The sequence below is a fragment of the Lepisma saccharinum genome, chromosome 19, assembly GCF_977018435.1.
Source record: "Lepisma saccharinum chromosome 19, izLepSacc3.1, whole genome shotgun sequence".
Lineage (NCBI taxonomy): Eukaryota > Metazoa > Arthropoda > Insecta > Zygentoma > Lepismatidae > Lepisma > Lepisma saccharinum.
This window is the reverse complement of record NC_139247.1, coordinates 65,860,493-65,879,912: the sequence shown is the minus strand read 5'-3', so window position 1 is coordinate 65,879,912 and position 19,420 is coordinate 65,860,493. Positions and strand designations below refer to the sequence as shown.

Below are 19,420 nucleotides of genomic sequence, written 5' to 3'. Positions count from 1 at the left end.
ATCATATATTTTTCACGAATATTAATTATACATTATTTAGATCTATCTCAATCCAGATTACAAACATTTTAAAACTACAATATCGCATGATAATATCAATATCAAAATTGATTTTACATAATATCTAGTAACAGCATTAAAGTGTTTCTTCCTTAAAATATACAGATATAATGGACTTACAGAATAATATAGGAATAATGATCCATTAGATGATTATCACAATAGATAACTTAAAATAAAAATTGCATTTCACATTATATTGTGCGATCGTGCATTTAAGATAATATAATATTTAAGATTGTAAAACATATCCGGAAATGACATAGCTACTTTTCACATATAAAAACCAAACCAGAACATTCGATTTAAAATTACATCATACGTAAAAATATAAGAAGTCTCTTTGTTATAGGACTTGCGTGTAAGCTACTTATTCTTGCTATTGTAATAACATTTTTTAGAAATTAATTACGAACAATCTCAGCTATAACATATATTTTCTATATTTGACAAGAGATTGTTATGTAAGTGATTCTTGAGGCTGAAACATGGTCACTAATTTAATACTATTCAGCATTAAATCTAAATTTATATTTATTTTGAAAAGTGCAATCATTGTGGTCATATTGCATACATTTTAGTGTTCGGAATTACAAATAAGCCTACATATTTTGCAAATTCTTGCATATGTACTATGGAAATCTTGTATAGAAAATAATTTATATTGATCATGTTGAAATACACATTAAATAGAATAGAAATGGAAATACATTATTGTTAAACTGCCTTTCAGTGGCATAGGTATGTAACCAGGGTTTATTTTTAGGATTTGAGTGTGCATAAATTGTAATTCAACCTTCGATTCAAACCCGTTGTAGAATTAGCTCATCCTTTGTGTGATTGTTCCATCCTCCCCATCTCTGTATTTGTGTTCCTGATATCGCAAATATAAACAAAAGTTTTAACCGAAGAAAATATCTGTTCCCCCCACTAACAACTAAATCTATTGGTTGACAGGGTATTCTTCTGCGCCCAGAAACTCTGACGCAAGCTAGAAGATCTAGATTTCGAAGGGCCTACACGGATGCCACCAGCGAGACTGTCAGCCACGTGAAAACGGTGGGGCAAACCATTCATGAAGTTTTGTAAATAATTAGTACAAAAAACATTTACATAATTGCAAAGCGCACTTAGATAGAACTTTTTTTCTATTCATCAGCAAGCCAGCATAGTTAAAAGTCCCTGTTTTTATTTTTGTTATTATTATTATTATTAGTTTACATTAATTTTCTCAGATCATCATTTCACCTTTGTTTCAACTTGAAACATCCACTTTAACCTCAGCCTATTTCAGCACCTTAGTTTCTTCAAGCTATTCAGTTCTAGTGTTCTGGTATTTTTCTAGTTGTACCAAACAACCTCACATTGTACAGAAATATCTCTTTTTCTTAACCATATCGTCAAGTGGCAAAACACACTTTTCAAGACAAGACTTTTATGGGGAAATATCATAATACAAACAAAACGGTATCATTTCAGTAGGAATTTCATTTGTAATGCATTTGAAAGAAATCTAAAATAGTAATATTTACTGTCACAGTTATTTAAAATCATAGTTAATAGTCAGAAAATAAATACTAATGAATAGATAATAGAATAACTTTTGACAAAGCAAGCAAATCGTAATTGAAATGTGTTCAGAAAATACATTCTAAGATTTAAATTTTACATAAATATTATATATAATTAATACTAGTTAGGCCTAATTAATATACAAAATTTATCATTGTAATTGACCATAGTATCTGTTTAGTAACTTATTATACGGACTATGTTCAGTTTCTACCTGATTTATTTGAGAAAATACCTATGTAGTTGTTCTATAATAGTACATTAAATATACCATTCGTGACAGAAAAGCGAAGTAAAATAAACCAAATACATTAAATATAGAAAGGAAATATTTCAGATTGACTTTAATATCTATAAATTAGCGTCAGTTGTAGACTAGGACTTAAATAGAAGGCTTTGTTTATTTTCGATAAAATATAAATTAGTTTCTGAACCACTATTATAGGAATCTAAAGTAGATTGTAGATAATTTCGATGTGTATCACCGTGGAGTAGTGTAAGCTCAGAGATTAAAAAGAATGTGTTACATTATTTCATTTTCCTCTACATTTATAGTCAGTACTGTTCTTTAACTACGTTATAATCTATTCTGCTTTTCTGTATCGTAATTATTTCAAGTTTGAAGTTAATTTAGTATTTCATTTTCTAAAACAACAAATCTGATAGTGCAGAGTTATTTCACGATTGTTGATCTGAGGAATATATGGAATTTATCCAGAACTTTTTCATGATTGTGTTGGAACTTTATACTAAATTATAGTTTTCCTAGTCGTTTTGTAATAGATCTTATTCTTTTCCCTGTATTGATTTTCTTTCACTTTATATTTTTTAACACTTTCTTACATAATGTCCTTTCTTATGTTCATTTTTCTTCAACCTGTATTAGTTTCTTCAACACCACTCAATCACCACTAAGCAAGCTGCACGAATTGCAATTTTTAAGAGGCCACTTCGCTAAATTGATATTATCACCAGGGCATGGATAGAGGAGAGCACATTTTATAATTATTGGAAATGTTTTGCCGGAATAGTTTGGTGGGAATAACAAGGAAATATGTGGAATATAAATATAATTTCTCACCTTTATATCCTAAAGACTAAACTCCTGTTCCTTAAGTTAACATGAAATGTACCCTTAAAAATTCAACATACAGTCGTATTAGAAGCTTCAGTTTACTGTTTGTATATTAAGATATTAATCAAGATAAGGAAGATAATAATGAACAAATTAATACATGAGAAATTAGGTTCTTCGATAAATTCAGATTTACAGTAAAACAATGCTGTTTTGAGAATTTTAAAGAACTCCATGTTACACTTAAATTCAGTTTAAATTGAAAGTATGATGTAAACAATTTAAATAATTCACCCATGACACGTTTCTAAGTGTTAAAATATAACATAAATCAGTTTGATTATATTGTGTAGCGACAAATACAAAAACAACATTTAATCGATAAGTTTCTAACTCGCAAATAAAATATTCTTTATTAAAATGTAATTTTATAATTTCGGAGTATTAATAATTCGCTGAATCTTGATACTTTATTTTCTACATTGTCCTCTCTTATGACGATAATGCGGTTTAATAAATATAAATTAACTGAAATTAACTAAAAAATAAGAAATGAAGCATGACAACATTGGAGTTTTTCGCAATACTTAAACTTTGATATTGAACTCTAACATTACTACATAAACATTATATTTTAGGTCTATATATTTGAATATAACATGAAATGTTTAACAGAATCGAAACAAATAAGCATTAGTATGAGCTAAATATGATATTGATTCATTCAATTCTCGTAAAATTTATAATAAAGTAAGAAATTAATATGTACTAATATATTAAACTGAGACATATCAAATAAGAACAATATGTGTTGAGGAATGCATATGAATTAATTTATAAAAATAACAAAGTAAGGTATTCTAAAGATAGCATAGAGTAATACCTATCTAATAAATTAAGAGATTTTTAAGAAGATATAATTAGTAATTCAGATTCATAACTGATTAATCATTTTACAGCAATAACGTTTTATCTTTTAATCTTTTACATGCTATATTGCTTTCTTGTAAAGTATTTAGGTAGTGAAAATGTAGGTACCCGCATAATATAAAGCGAATATTACGTATATTTAAGAGAATTTCACTAGGAAGATAAATTATAATAATTTTGTTACTGAAACACCTATCTACCTTAGGAAAATATCCTCTCCATTCACCTTAGCATTGAAGCCTTGTACGGGATAGCATGGCACTTTAGCACTGGGAGCTTAGAGTATTTTGCATGTGGTATAAATAGCACCTCACCATTAGATGTTAGATTATGAATGCACATCGAGAGCACAAAATAGTTGACAAGTGTTCATATTGTGTAACAGTTGCTCATATATTGTTGTTGTAATGGCGTACAGTGTGTTGGCTTTGCATCGGATGATGTCAAAGATTGTGCGATATGTCCATGGCTGCTGTGCCGCTGTGAGATGTTTCTGGTAATGTATATGTTGCATCGTCCTGGATGACCTGTTGCAGGTATCCCAGCAGTTGCTGTTTTGCTTGTAATGGTAAGTTAGTATTTGTGTGTTTTAAACTGTTTCTTAATAATATATTTGGTAATTGTATTGTTTTCTTTGTTGTTTTTTGCTGCCGTCTGTAATTGGAGGTTTACCTCTGTTGAGGGCAGTAAATAAATAAATAAGTAATTGCGAGATTTCCACGAGCAGCGTGTGCAGTATCCAATGAAAAATTTGCTATGTGTTTGCAGATAAAGGAGAAATACACAGCGACCATATTAAGCACTTGGTGAATAATAGACAGAGCCCAAGTCTAGAATCTGCTGAACCAATTGGGAAGAGTTTATCACCAAATTTCAGTTCAGTTTCAGAAAAAAGGTACTTATGCTTTTAAATAAGAAAAAGTCCATAGACGACCGAAATATATTCTTCAAGAATTTTGACCAAGATTTCGCTTCTATGACATTTAACTGGAGATTTTGGGACACGTTCCTTTTGTTTTATTGCGATTTCATCATGCTACGAATGCAATTTTTACATGGTTCTATTTCAATTCACGTCTGTTAACACACACTGCGGATTTTTAGCGATTACTTAAGATTTTGTTCAATATATGCTTTTGTGGTTAGGTTAGGAAGGTCAGGTTTGGTTCTCTTAGCATTAAAATGAAGTCCCTAAATGCATTCTACTAAGGTTCCGATTTGCTTCTACATTCATTCCCACTAGTCTACGATACTTACTGTTGCATGTCAATGGAGAATACCTTGTCCATGGGAAGAGCGCATGGTGAGTAAGGTAATTTTTAATTTTGTCTTTTTATACATAAATAATTATTTTCGGATCCAGACAGTGCTCATTACTTTAAGGAAGGTTCAAGTTTCATGCGACATTGATTTCCAAAATTCTACGATAATTAGTCTTTCTGCTAGGAGAAGTTGAAAAAATCATAAAACAATCACCGTCACCGAGCTTTTTCAGGAATTATTTTTATAATCGAAGAAAATGTTATGTTACGTAATATTCCAAACTTCCATATCTACAAGCAGTGCTTTGGGGGGGGGGGGGGGAGAAGGGTCCGGTATTCTTCAATTTGGGCCTTCCTGATGCGATGTGGTACCGTCGTCGCCTTGTACTCAAGGGATCCCGGGTCCGATATCCGGTGGAGGCATATAGTGTTTCGGATCCCACTTTAAACAGTAGCTCCAGTCTTGATTAGCATTACTGTGCATAAAGTGGACTTAAAACACTAACTCTTCAATTTGGTTGTTACTCTGCTTTTATAATAATTAGTCAAAATATTGTGCTGTATGTTTGTAAATGATCGTGCAACTACGTAGTTACACACACATTCATTTCGTTACCATAAAATATCATTAGTTTTATTCTCACCTACTAAAAGGTGCCGGTAAAGCTTACCACCAGAAAAAAAAACACTGACTACAAGTCACAATTGAAAAAACCATTAAAAACATGTAAAATTATATATTGGGTAATTAATTGACCTTGACCATTTGGTCTAAAGCGACAGATTTTGGGCTCGGGATACAGGACGCGCGCTGGTTCGTCTCTCCTGGGAGGGAAGCGTAACAATTTTTCTCCTGAGATTTCGGCCAGTGTATAAGGGACGGGTGGGTCACCCACCATCGTGAGGAAATTCCGGAGCTACGAATAAGTGACGTAAATCGATCATGGAAACCTACAGCAACGACGAGGGTTCGTCATGCTGACCACAAGTCACCTCTGCACAGATAGACTAATCGGGGCGTGCAGTTTAAAGTGTAACCGAAACACTGTGTGCCTCCACTGTGGATCGAACCCGGGACAGCTTGATTACAAGTCGACAGTGTTATCACTGTGCCATCGGAGAGGCAATAAATACTCTTGCAGAAGGGCAAAAATTGTTGTACCGCCACCGGCAATAAAAATGGGACTCCTAGATCCTGAAATGCTCGCTTCCCTGCAAGGTGTTGTGTGTTGCCTAACTCTACGGCGATTTTAATAGCAAATTTTCAATGACAACGTCTACCACCGCCTTAGAGTTAGACAACACGCTTTCAGGGAAGCGAGTACTTCAGGATCTAGGTGAGCCATTTTTATTGCTGGTGACTGTACATTGGTTATAGAAAATTGCTAGAATTATAAATCACAGCAGCTTTTCTCAATTCAACTGCGTTAAATGGGATAATGTTATGTAGCATATATGCATATACGGTATAATTATGAATTATTTTCTTGTAGTCTACGGTTAATACAAGCACAAGAAAACAGTTTTTCGTTGTGACGTTTCAGAACATTCGCTCCCTTCATCAGATATTTATTTTTAGTTTGATTAAAGATACAGTTATAAGAATGGTTATTTTTTAAACATAAACAATCCGTTATACAATGGATGTTGTCAATGTTACATTGTTGTAATATAGCAACTTTTAGATTCTTTTTGTTTAAAAAATTGCTAACCATTGTTGTAACTGTATCTTTAGTCAAACTAAAAATAAATGTCTGATGAAGGGAGCGTGTGTTCTCCTGAAACGTCACAACGAAAAACTGTTTTCTTGTGCTTGTAATAACTGTAGACTACAAGAGCAATAATTCTACAATGCAATAAGTATGTCCTGGCAATCTAGTGTTCCTATTTTGCGTAAGGTCTAGGCATATGCAAAGTACTAGTGATTGTTTGTCGTTCTTAGTTACTATTGAACAGGACTCCTTTCCACATCAAACGTGATATCTAAACATAGGGAGAAAAATTCACTTAAGTGGAACGGTGCATTGTTTATTAAAGCGTATCACTTCGTAAACAAGGAAGGCTGTATTGTAAAGGAGAGACGAACGTTTGGAAAACCAGCTGACTCCCTGGCGAGGGAATTTGCAAGTGTAGCTAATTTATCAACCTTCAACTGGCTTCCTATTACGTCACATCCTCTTCCCAGCATTGCGTTGCATGTGTTTCTTTTGTTTCTTGTGAATTGCGGCTATTACATTGGGCCGAGTGTGGCATAAAACTCTCTTAATCGGTCGGACGAGGCGGTTATAGCACTTATAGCTGTTTGGACGCTCGATACGGATATGGCACAGCGGAGGAGAGGCGATGTTTCGATATCCGAAATACTTGTAAGTACGTGCTTCAGGATAGCTGTAGCATATTTCTCGATGAAGACAGTTTTAAGTGCACAGTAAGGCTAATCGGGACTGCACCTAGAGTTTAAAGTGGGATCCGAACCACTATGTGCCTCCACCGGGTATCGAACCCGGGACCCCTTGATTACAAGGCAACGACGCTACCACTGCGCCGTCGGGAGGCAAGTTGGATGACATTGTATTTTATCCGTGTCTTTGATCGTAGAAGTCAAACAGTTCGTCAATGTTTGTTTCGTTTCGAATTCACTTTATCCTCAAGTAGGCTAATCGGGACTAGATCAGCAGTTTAAAATGGGATCTGAAACAGATTATTATTAATATTATTTATTATTTGAAGTAGGGTTGCAATTAAGCTTAAACTAATTTACACAGCTTATTACTATATAAACAACTTCGTGAACAAAATGAATTAATTTAAGCTATACAATTAAGCTAAATGTTTGTAAATGTACAAAATATAGAATATTACAAGTGTACCTACATAATTGAAAAACACAAGAAATAAAAATTAAGTAAGTTATATGGGAAGGAGGCAATAAGGTAAATGAGGCACAGTGTCAGTATTAAATTTAAACAAATTTCTCTCCTTTCTTCAATCTACAGGCAGTTGATTCCACGCCTTACTTGCTAGCGGTGGTAGGGATTTTGATCCGTATCTTGCCTTATTACATTTTGAAACTCTGATACTGTTGGTGTTATTAGATCGCAGATTGGGATAATGCATGTTACTACTCGTAGATATAATTACTTTGCCGCTTAGTAAGTATTTGTGTGTGTGAATTGTCTGATGAATTTTGAGTAGGAACCATATTTTCGTCTGGATTCGCCTGCTCGTTCGTGAAGTCGTGTGTGCTGTATTCGGTACACTACGAATAGCCCAATTTTGCATTTTTCTAATTTATTATTGTTATTTCTGTTAATCATATAGAGTACAGAGGAACAATATTCAAGTAACGGCCTAATAAATGCTTTGTAGACCGGGAATCTAACTCGGTGACCCTTGATTGCAAGACTACACCTTTGCACTATCGGGAAGCCCTTCTTGAATTAAGAGCATGTGTTAGAAAATTCGATGAATCGGAACCGTTATCGATACCGGCAACACTAAGTCGATATACCGATATAGCTTTCTTATGTGCTAATGCTACCGTCTTTTATCTCTCGTTATCAGGATGAGCTTAAAAGAAATAGATAGTTTCGAAGTTTTAAAGAAACCAGAGTTTCAATAACGGGGCTGAAATACTTACATGTTTGGAAGAGTATGTCGTGAAGTTTACATGGCTCACTTACAAATGTTCTATGTGTGATCTTGTTGTAACACGACAGATATCAGTTGTATTCAAGCACACAGAAAGCTTTTTCTACCTGGCTAGAAGCCATATTGCTCGACTGACGTAAGGGCGCTCACGTGATGCTGACGTCATGAAAACAAATTAAAAATGGAGGTTGTAAACTTGAAAATTTTCTCTATTAAATGCCTCTATTTCTTTTCAATTAAACGTTTTTTGTAAGAACAAAATCGTACCGTCACTTCCCAGTTTCTGACAGCAATATAGGGAAAATATTTTTTGAACAGTCTGTGTTAAAAACACTTACTAAATCCCTGGTCGCTCTACTGCTCTGCAGGCTGATAGGGGAACGGCGGGCAATATGGCCCTCTTAAGGAAAATATCATAAAATCTATAAAAAACAAAGAGAATCATGTAAAATTCTGCAATACAATTTTTTGAAGCACTGGTTTTTACATAGTACATACTGAGAAAATAATTTTTATGTGTGAAATAAAAGGTAAGTGACAATTTTAGTTTATATCCACATTTATGAAAAACTTCTCAGTGTCGGGTGGTATGGCCAACAATTTAAAAAGAGGAAATATGTGAAACGAAACATATTTTTGAGCGCTAAATTTTTTATTTTAATCATATAATACTTTACATAGTTGGTAATACAGTGTTTAAACTTTTAATTATTATTTATTAAAGCCTACTGCCCGCATTAGACTAGTGGACTCAGGTCTTCTATCGGCTATTTCAGGATGGCTCTTCATGAACGCTAAATAAAAATCTTTACCTGCCGTTTTCTTTTCTTTATTGATGTGGCAGTTTCAAACTTTCTGCTAAATCAAAGGAGAGTTTTAAGAATTAATTTCTCGACTATGGCATTAACCGAGCATCCAAGTTTTTCATATGCGTGACTAGCTTGTTCTCGTACATTTCATTGAAAGTTAGTTTAAAACCATCCAGTTCAGGTTTCATTTCTACCTGTGGTTTAGTTTTAACACTATGAAGTTTTCTGCCTAAAGTAGTTCTTGGTACATTATGCCTTTCTCCCGAGGTTCGAACCGACATTTTGTTCTCTAATTTCATGTCATCGGCAGACCATTCTCCATGGCCTTCACCTGCAGGCTTCTTCTTAAACTTTGGCATCGGCCCCTGAAATATAATCATGTCTTTATTTGACCCATACCGCCCGACTTCAGTATGGGCCATACCACCCGACGGAGATCGTTAAGGAAGAAAATGGCTCCTAACCAAACGAACAAACGTCACTGTTTGAAACTCACAGGACATATTCTAGACATAGTATATAGTAATAATAGTGCAGCATATTGCATTGCTATCTTACCTATTTCAACACAGAAAGCCCTATAAGTTAGCCGAGACAGCACGCCGAGAGCTGCAAAACAAATAAAATGAAATATCTCCTAACAGACTGCACTGACAACAGCCTACTCTTTGCACATGGCGGAAAGACACTGGCGTCGGGTAAGTAGTACTGTACGGTGCTGCTACCTCGCGTCAAATCCTGAAAAAACACAGTGGGCCGTACTGCCCGCCAGGCCATACTGCCCGCCGCCCCCCTATTCCTACCAAAATTGGAAGAAAGTCCTTTTACAATTATTGCGCACGCCACTGTATGCGTATACGAAGACGTGAACAGCATATTATCGGTATCCACATAGAAAATTACTAAATTTTAAAGATAAAAGAAAGACAAAGCTGTCACACTGACCTGTGTCTTGTGTTGCCCCGCTGTTCCATATTAGCCGAACTTACCAATACCCTTGTTTCAGTAGGGCGTGGCTGTAAGCTCACAGGATTAAGACCGGTGTAAATACATCTTCCGTTCCTACTTCTTGTTACTAGTATTTGTAACACAAATCTGAGTTCTGAATAATCAGATCTATACGTTTCGAAGCATAGAACAATTCTGCCCTTTATGAGATTACGACGAAATCAAATTATTCCGCCCTTTGTCAAGGATACAGACGATGAGAAACACTGCTAGTACTAAAGCTAAATTGACCATTTTTTGTTCTACTCAAAAGAGACAGAGTTAGTGCACGGTAGTCTTTTTCTAAATTTTGTAACTTGGAAAAAAATATTTGTAAACATGTACGAAAAATGACGTCTCAGTGGCAACCATGCATGGCTATATTTGTCCGGGATAAAACGCTGTTTTTCAAGGGCTCGTAGCGTCGAAATGAAGCCTCATCAAGGAAATGATTATGTGGAAAACTTGATTGTCTTCACGTGCAAGTTTGTACTGTGACACCCTGTATACTCTTGAATGTATTCTGCACAGGTCTTGTTCTGTGACGTCACCAGAGAAAGTCGTTTGGGTGTGTTCAAGGCAAAATATTTTCAGGTGGACGCTGCTTCGGTTGCCATGGGATTCCCTCGCTGTCTCTTTTCCTCTCTTTCTTTCTCATTCTTTTTCCTTCCCTCTCTCTTCATGGTATTCCCAGTGACGTGGTCCAGGAATCTCGGGTTCGAATTCCGACCAGGACATGGGTGCTCTTTGCGAGTGTCCCTTCAACGTGAATCTTCAAATCGGTGCTCTTTGCGAGTGTCCCTTCAACGTGAATCTTCAAATCGGTGCTCTTTGCGAGTGTCCCTTCAACGTGAATCTTCAAATCGGTGCTCTTTGCGAGTGTCCCTTCAACGTGAATCTTCAAATCGGTGCTCTTTTTGCGAGTATCCCTTCAACGTGAATCTTCAAATCGGTGCTCTTTGTGAGTGTCCCTTCAGCGTGAATCTTCAAATCGGTGCTCTTTTTGCGAGTATCCCTTCAACGTGAATCTTCAAATCGGTGCTCTTTGTGAGTGTCCCTTCAACGTGAATCTTCAAATCGGTGCTCTTTTCGAGTGTCCCTTCAACGTGAATCTTCAAATCGGTGCTCTTTGCGAGTGTCCCTTCAACGTGAATCTTCAGATCGGTGCTCTTTGCTAGTGTCCCTTCAACGTGAATCTTCAAATCGGTGCTCTTTGTGAGTGTCCCTTCAACGTGAATCTTCAAATCGGTGCTCTTTGCGAGTGTCCCTTCAACGTGTACAGATCGGTGCTCTTTGCGAGTGTCCCTTCAACGTGAATCTTCAAATCGGTGCTCTTTGCGAGTGTTCCTTCAACGTGAATCTTCAAATCGGTGCTCTTTGCGAGTGTTCCTTCAACGTGAATCTTCAAATCGGTGCTCTTTGCGAGTGTCCCTTCAACGTGAATCTTCAAATCGGTGCTCTTTGCGAGTGTCCCTTCAGCGTGAATCTTCAAATCGGTGCTCTTTGCGAGTGTCCCTTCAACGTGAATCTTCAAATCGGTGCTCTTTGCGAGTGTCCCTTCAACGCAAATCGTTACAAGATTTCGAACAAAAATGTAGCTAAGAAAGATCAAAAAGTCAAGTTGTAGCAACAGAAAATGCGCTTTTTCCCACCACACTAGCGAGACTTTGAAAAGAGCAAACTGTCCGATTTGGGAAGAATGTTTACTGCAGGTACATGTCCATCGCAAAGCCACCGTGTAATCCTATGATGGTGTGCTGGGTGAAGTTATGTCCGGGTCGAGAATCGATCTGACAACCTGTTGGGCGAAGAGCAGGCAAATATTAATCATCGCTTTACCTGCGGGAGAAGGCTTCAAATTCATTCTATTGATTTACGGACTGAGAGGGAGGTGGGGGTATCCTTTTCGACAGAATGACGTATGATAACATGTTCCGCCAGACGAGTCACTGAGGAAAATAGAGATTAATAGAGAGAGAGAGATAGTGAATGCGAATTAATACGAATAGCCTCTTGCCTTAGCAGCGATTTTGGCTTCAGTTGTGTCAGTAAGAATGATGAGAGAAAGAGAGAAGTTAGAATTGGTCAGAAACTTGGCTCTTTGTATCAATAAGGCACGTTAGGTTCTTTCATGTTTAGCGTATTCATCTCTGTCAGGATAAAAGTTGGCTAATTGTTCTAGGAAGCAAGGCCAGATTTAAACAAGGAGGTTTATATTCTCTGACTTTGTTGTTGATACGAATTGTGTAGCAATGGTGTACAGTGGGATCCATGAGTATTACCGTGCAAATTGTCCATGGCCATTTTCATTAATTTTCCTCTTACAACCTATGTGTTTTTAAGCGAAGTTTTATTTTAATTCTTGAAGCTCTTGGGTCAAATAAAGTGCACGAACATGGTCATGTATAATTTGTACGGTAATACTCATGGATCCCATTGTACTACATGTGGAATAGTTGTAAGAAATGGTTACTTCAAAAATGAAATACCAAATGGATATTTGAAGATTAGGGAAGGCGTTGGGACAGCTTCCCCCCACTCCCCCCTATTTTTTCACATTTATCCTCCCTCACCTGGCCTCTCAGTGCTACGCCTTGTTTACGAAGAGAAAGTAAACTTTCCTGGCCCCGATTTGTTTTGGCACTTAATCGCCGCTACGGCGTTTTTGGATTTAATCAAGGACTGTAGTTTAATTTTTCAACTGGTGACGAACATGGGATTAATTGTAAAGAGAGCGAAAGAAGAGCAATCTCCACTTTCTCTCTGTCTCTCTCATTTTCCTTTCTTTTCCTCTTCATTTTTCTGAGAAGAAGGGGAGAGAAAGAGAGAGATGGCTTAATACCCTCCATCTATTCCTCTCTGTCTCTTTTTCTTCTATCTTTCTTCCGTTATAACGCCATTAAGCCTTGTTTCCATGATATGAAAAACTCAATATGCTGACCAAGGCAGAAATTTATTTTATTATAAAACATAAACTAAACGTAACGTTTCAACCTTCTAGCAAGGTCTTCTTCAGACTCTGCACCAAGTACAAATGTAACAAGGTACAAAAACAGGAATATATATATACACAAACATTACTCCCCTCCAAACTATTAGAAAGTTGTTCTGGAACATTCTAGCAGGTGGCTTTCCCTTGTCAACTTCACCTAAAAGGCTAAACATATTTTCTTCCATCTAGAATGTGGTTGGACTCTTTATGTCACGCTCTTTTTCCTTCATTCTTCTTCCTTCTTCTCTCCTCTTTCTCTCTTGTCCTTTCCACTCTTTCTAACACCTTCTTGTGTCTTCTTCACCTTTCTTCTCTATTTCCATGGCTTCCTTCCATTTTCTCACTAGCATTCTCTTCTCCCTTCCTATCTGCTTAGCCTAATCCCACTCTATGTCATGTCCTGTTTCTCTCGTGTGTTTAAATATCGCATTTCTCTCTCTCCTAAGTCGTACATCTTTCGTATTGCTTCTTCTCTGTATCCACCCTTTCTCTCCTTCTTAAGGACGGAGGAAGAGAGTTAGCTCTCTTTCTTTCATTCTCTAAGTTTTCTTTCCTCTCTCTTTTCCTGAGAAAGAAGAGAGAGAGAGAGAGAGAGAGAGAGAGCTTCTTTCTCCCCTCTATTCCAATTTTTCTCTATTTATGCAATCTTCCTTCTTCTTCTGTCTGTCTCCACTTTTTCTATCCTTCCTAAAGAGAGAGGGAGAAAAGTATTTCTTTCTCTCTACTCTCTCTTTCTCTGACAAAGGGGAACGAGAGAGAATGTAAGAATATTTTCTCCTTCCCTTCTCTTCTCTTTCTCTCCCTCACCCACTTTTCTTATTTCTTTCTCCCCTCCTCTCTCTCTATCTATCATATTTCAACGCATAATCGTCGCTTCTTGCTTTTCAATCCAAAAATTAATTTATAAACTATAACAGCGTAACTATCAAATCAAATTTACGAAACCAATGATAGTGGCGCAGAGTCTTCGGACACAGATCATATTTTGTAGTTGGCAACACTGTAGAAAATTTTCTCAAGTGGAATATTTTGACTATAGGGCACAAATCAATAACAACGAATGTGTTAACTTCTTTTTTAGACGGGAAAAGTGTTTGCGTCACGGAGAAATGATGTACGTCGATTTGAGCTATATTAAATTTTAACGTATTCACAACTATTCCGTGAATCCTAATCTTGTAAAGACAGTTTAGTAATAAATGAGTTTTAAGTGCCGGTAATACCGGTACTTTAAAGCTTCACACAATGGTAGCACCCCAATTTATTTCAAAAATATTTCGCACGAAATCTGCTACTCGTTTTCAGGAAATAAAAATAAAATTGCCCGAATCTTATTTCTACTTCACCAGCGGATATGTTTCAAACAAAGAAAAGAGTATGCCGACCCAGCGATAAGCCTTTTAGAACCATGCCACGATCCATCCTCTTATCTTTTCTTTATACTGCCCGATTTAGTTCGTGAGGATTTTTTATGGCAGGAAATCGGTTGAAAATTGGAGGTAAACAAACAATTTTCTCAAACCTTTTCAAGTTCTATGCTGAACCCATTTCGTTTGTTGGGGCATTGTAAACAATTTTATGGGAAAATTAACAATATTACTGTAGTGAATAATAAGTAACGCAAGTTCAAAGTTCCAAAAGTAGAGGTATAATTGAACTTGAAACTACAGTTATGCGAAAAAATAAATAATTAGTAATACATGCTAGCAGCACGTAGAAGGATTTAGCATAATTTCAGAGTCTAAGCAGCAAAATCGGAAATACATGAATGTTATTTTCGTAGGTTTGTGTAGGTTCACATTAAAATATTTTATAGTTCAGGAGGGGCAAGCAAGGGCCTACAACTGACATTCTAAATGCAATGGATAGTACAAGCGATACGCGTGAATATAACGCACAAGGGAGGTTATCTAAGTGCCCCCTGCCCCCGATTTCCATGAAATTTGGCAGGTGTATAGAGGGGCCCAAAGGAAGAAATACGTGTTTTTTTTTTTTGTTTCGGCTAAAAAAAGGTTTTAGGGGGCAAAACCGTACTCAAATGTCAAGATGAGGAGAAATTGAAACTCCGAAACCACGTAAATATGGCATAGGAAGATCACACACAGCACAGAACTGTAGGATTGTCGGTACTAAACGTTGTGCAATTGTAGAGAGATGCCGAATTCATAGACACCTTTGTTCCCGGATAGGCATGGGCATAACGATAGACTGACCGGAGCAGGGTAACGGAGAGTCAAAAGAGCCGCACACGGGAACCACAACCCTATCAAGCATGACCTTGATATCATATAGGTGATATCCATAGCCAAGAACACAAGAGGATACTACCATAGATGAATAGACAGCATGTATAAAACATTAATTAGCACAGAACTTCAACAGGCATCGTCCTTCACGATAGCACTTGCGTTTGGTACCGACAATCCTACAGTTCTGTGCTGTGTGTGTTCCAATTATATGTGCGTGTTCTTCCTATGCTATATTTACGTGGTTTCGGGGTCAGATCCTCACTTCAATTTCTCCTCATCTTGACATTTGAGGGGGAAGTTTGCCCCCTAAAACCGTTTTTTAGCCGAAATAAAAAACACGTATTTCTTCCTTTGGGCCCCTCTATACACCTGCCAAGTTTCATGGAAATCGGAGGGGGACACAGGGGTCAGATCCCCACTTCAATTTGTCCTCGTCTTGACATTTGAGAGGGGGTTTTGCCCACTAAAACCGTTTTTTAGCCGAAACAAAAAAACACGTATTTCTTCCTTTGGGCCCCTCTATACACCTGCCAGGTTTCATAGAAATCGGAGGGGGACACTTAGATAACCACCCTTGTCAGTCTATTTTTCAAACCTTGCTCGGTTTACCATAACATCTTTCTACACCGCCAAAAAGCCACGACTCGCCATCGAGCTTTGGTTTTCAATGGAGAGTTTCAAGAACGCCGAAACGTTCATCAGCCCATACACCGGTGTATTCTGGAAAGACTGACCCCTAGACTTTATTCCCGGCCGATGATCTTACCCTCTCTTGTAGAGGATACGCTCCATCACTTTGTCCTCCCAAGACATTATGGAGCAGGGCAGTTAAGGATGAAGCAAGGCTGATCGCGTGGAAGATATATATAGCAGCCACAGCTCTCTTCCGCTCTGATGCTCTCTCACCGCAAACGAGAGAAAGGGGGGGGGGAGTCCATCCTCCGCCGTTATCGATTATTTGCAGTGGCTTCATTTAGCAGTTTCGTTGTATTTTCAGCAAGAATCTTCTCGGAAATTGTGATCGCTAGCTCCCTTGTGACTTCCAACCCTCTCTCCTTTTTTCTCGGAGACGTTCAACCGGAAAGCGGAAGGAACTGAAGATAAACGAAATGGTGAAAGCTTGATGATAAAGAAAGACAGGAATGGCTTTCAGGAACTGTATATGTGACAGGAGCAAATATACAATATAGCATTAAAGTATGCTAAGTAAAGGATGGACAATTATAATCACGAGTCGTGGATTGGTCATCTCAGTCACAACTTCATCAACGTTCATTATGTTGACGTGAGAACATCCCATTCAATCCTGCTTTAATCGAACATCCTTCACCTTTTCCGGAACATCTTTGCTTATATCTAATGTGCATACTTGAAGCCAGTCCAAATTCTGACGTCACAGCGGTAATAAAGTGACCCCTACCGCTATATTTTAAGCAAGTATCATTCCAAACGTATAGCCTAAGTAATGCTATGCGTTTTAAGGAAACTCGCTGTCTTGACACGTTTTGACCGATTTCGCCCAAATGCAATACCAGACCATTCCTTGGATGTATATACAAAACTTTCAACTGAAATACTCTAAATTTCCGGTAGTTATCGTGGCTACAGAATTGATGACTTAACACCTTCGGGTACGCCTGTCATACATTAAGCACGATATCTCGAACGTGTTAGTAAATTGTGAACAACCAATGCCCTAGCAATCTTAGGAATTTGATTTGCTAAACTTCAAAAATCAATTTTGAAAATGTTAAAGAATGGGCAAGAAGTGGATGTATATGACTTCCTCTTTTCTCTGTTCTTTCTTTATTTCTTATCTCTCTCCTTTATATTATCTCTCTCTCTCTCTCTGTATGTTCTTTCATTCTTTCTTTCTCTCTCTCCTTCCTAAAATGGGCTCTAATTATATATTATCCTGAAGTAGGTTCCAAACAACCTGATGAGGATCATCTTATGTGTTGAAAATAATCTCTGAACAGAAACATAGTCAGTGATGCAAATTTAAATGCTGAAACGTTACTTCGCAAGGAGTACGAAGCACAAGAGTTACCAAGACCATGCGGATCAGAAGTTTCTGCTTTGGACTGTGCAGGTAACACTGTCTGCATACATTTTGCTTTGTTTAGAGCTTCTAAAAACATCGTGGACTTGGAGGGAAGGTAATCGACACTATGTTTCAAACACGTGTGTCATTGAATTTTTTCGTCACCAAAAAGTTTGGTTTCAGTGTTGCAATAATTGTGTTTACACTGCGAAACGTACATTCAGATTCCTTTATTGTATCAAGTTTGTTGACCTTACCTTTAACATGATGGATTTTCAAGATGTTCAGTTTCGCGTTGCGTTTTCGGTAACAGTTCGTTATATCGGAGACACTTTTCTTCAAATGTACAGAAGAAACTACTTACGGAAATCAGTTTCTGTAGCATTGTCGAAGTTCTTCAAGGTATATTCTTTCATCTTTCAATCTATTTCAGCCGGAAATCAATTCCTGTTGCTTCAATTTAAGCGAAAACGTAACCACGCCGTTTTTTTTAAACTATGTTTGCTTTGCCTAACCTAACTGAACCTGACCTAACCTTCTGCGAATTGTCCGTGGGGCTATCCGGGAATGGTTTTTGGGGCTATTCGTGGATGGTTATACGATCCCAAATGGTTTTTGGGGCTATGCGTGAATGGTTTTTGGGGCTATCCGTGAATGGTTTGTGTGGCTCGCACCATGACGTGCGTTCCGTAACACTTCGAGAAATGGTTTATTTTAGTGTAAAAAATGTTTCTAATCGTGTGAAAACCTTAATGGCACCATCAAATATGTTCTGCAATACACAATTGGTAAGTACGAACCATACGAAACACAAAATATCCGATTTTAAAGTGTCGCCAATACAACGAACTGATACCGAGATTTTGCATCTGGAGGAATGGTCATAATTTCGCCTTTATTGAAATTTGGAAGTTTTCCTTTTCATGTTTATATTTTTCTGCAGTTACCCGTTTTACTTGTTTCGCGAATGAACAGTAGTTGCTGTTTCATTGAGCATGCGCAGTTATGCAGTGCCGATACTGCCACCTATTGGTGACAATTTCATACAGTAAAGTTCGAGAACGTTCTGTAAACTGTATGGCGAGATCAGAAATTGTGTGAAACGTTGGTCAATACGATAAGTTACTACAGATGTTCCTGGTTGACTGATTTGCTTTATTTTACTTCTCTTTTCTGCCACTTTTGGCTAATCGCAATGATGAGGATGAGTCATGACAGGATGAAATTGATGATGGGACAGTCACAAAGAGAAACCATGCCCAGTCCGCCACGGAGGCCAGCTTAGAAGTCAACAAGCGCTGCATCACCTGACGAGTTGGATGTTAGAGTTAGGTAAAGTTCCTCGTGCATATAGCACCGTACCATGAAGGCACTTTTAGAGGATTTGCGTGTAGGGCATCACACATTCTTAATCTCGACCATTTTCGAAGTGATGTGATCAGCACCACCCTCCGGCCGCCTTTACCTCCAGAAATGACCCTAGGTACCAATTGATTTGAAAGGCTTGGTGATCCCTGAAGTCACTTTATGCGGCGACAAGGCAGGAAAAATTCCGACCCTAGATCACCCATCCCGGGAATCGAACCCGGGTCTCCCGCGTGCTACTAGTAGATCACCGCGGCTCCTATTGGACGGTAGAGTGAGTACCTTGCATGTGATAAGAACCTGCTACATTCTGTCCCAACTACCTCTGGAGTAGGCGAACGACGGCTCCACCAATGAGCACGTGAGAGGGAACGGGATTGCGTGGAGGGGTAAAGCGACTGCAGTTAACAGCCTTCCCAGCAGC

At 37.6% G+C, this 19,420-nt stretch overlaps 1 protein-coding gene across 12 annotated transcripts in view; it reads left to right on the top strand.

Annotated features, from left to right (window-relative positions):
* The window catches only part of SK (small conductance calcium-activated potassium channel), an 848,626-nt gene that overhangs the window by 520,696 nt on the left and 308,510 nt on the right, over positions 1 to 19,420 (top strand). For 8 of the 12 annotated variants that reach the window (XM_083140995.1, XM_083140996.1, XM_083140993.1 and 5 more), the window contains exon 3: positions 1,018 to 1,119. The exons of 3 other annotated variants lie outside the window; for them this stretch is intronic. In XM_083140995.1, the coding sequence (XP_082997121.1) occupies positions 1,018 to 1,119 (102 nt within the window). Of the gene's footprint in view, positions 1 to 1,017; positions 1,120 to 7,129; positions 7,266 to 19,420 lie in introns of those variants that run through there. One more of the 12 variants, XM_083140999.1, reaches the window with a different exon arrangement.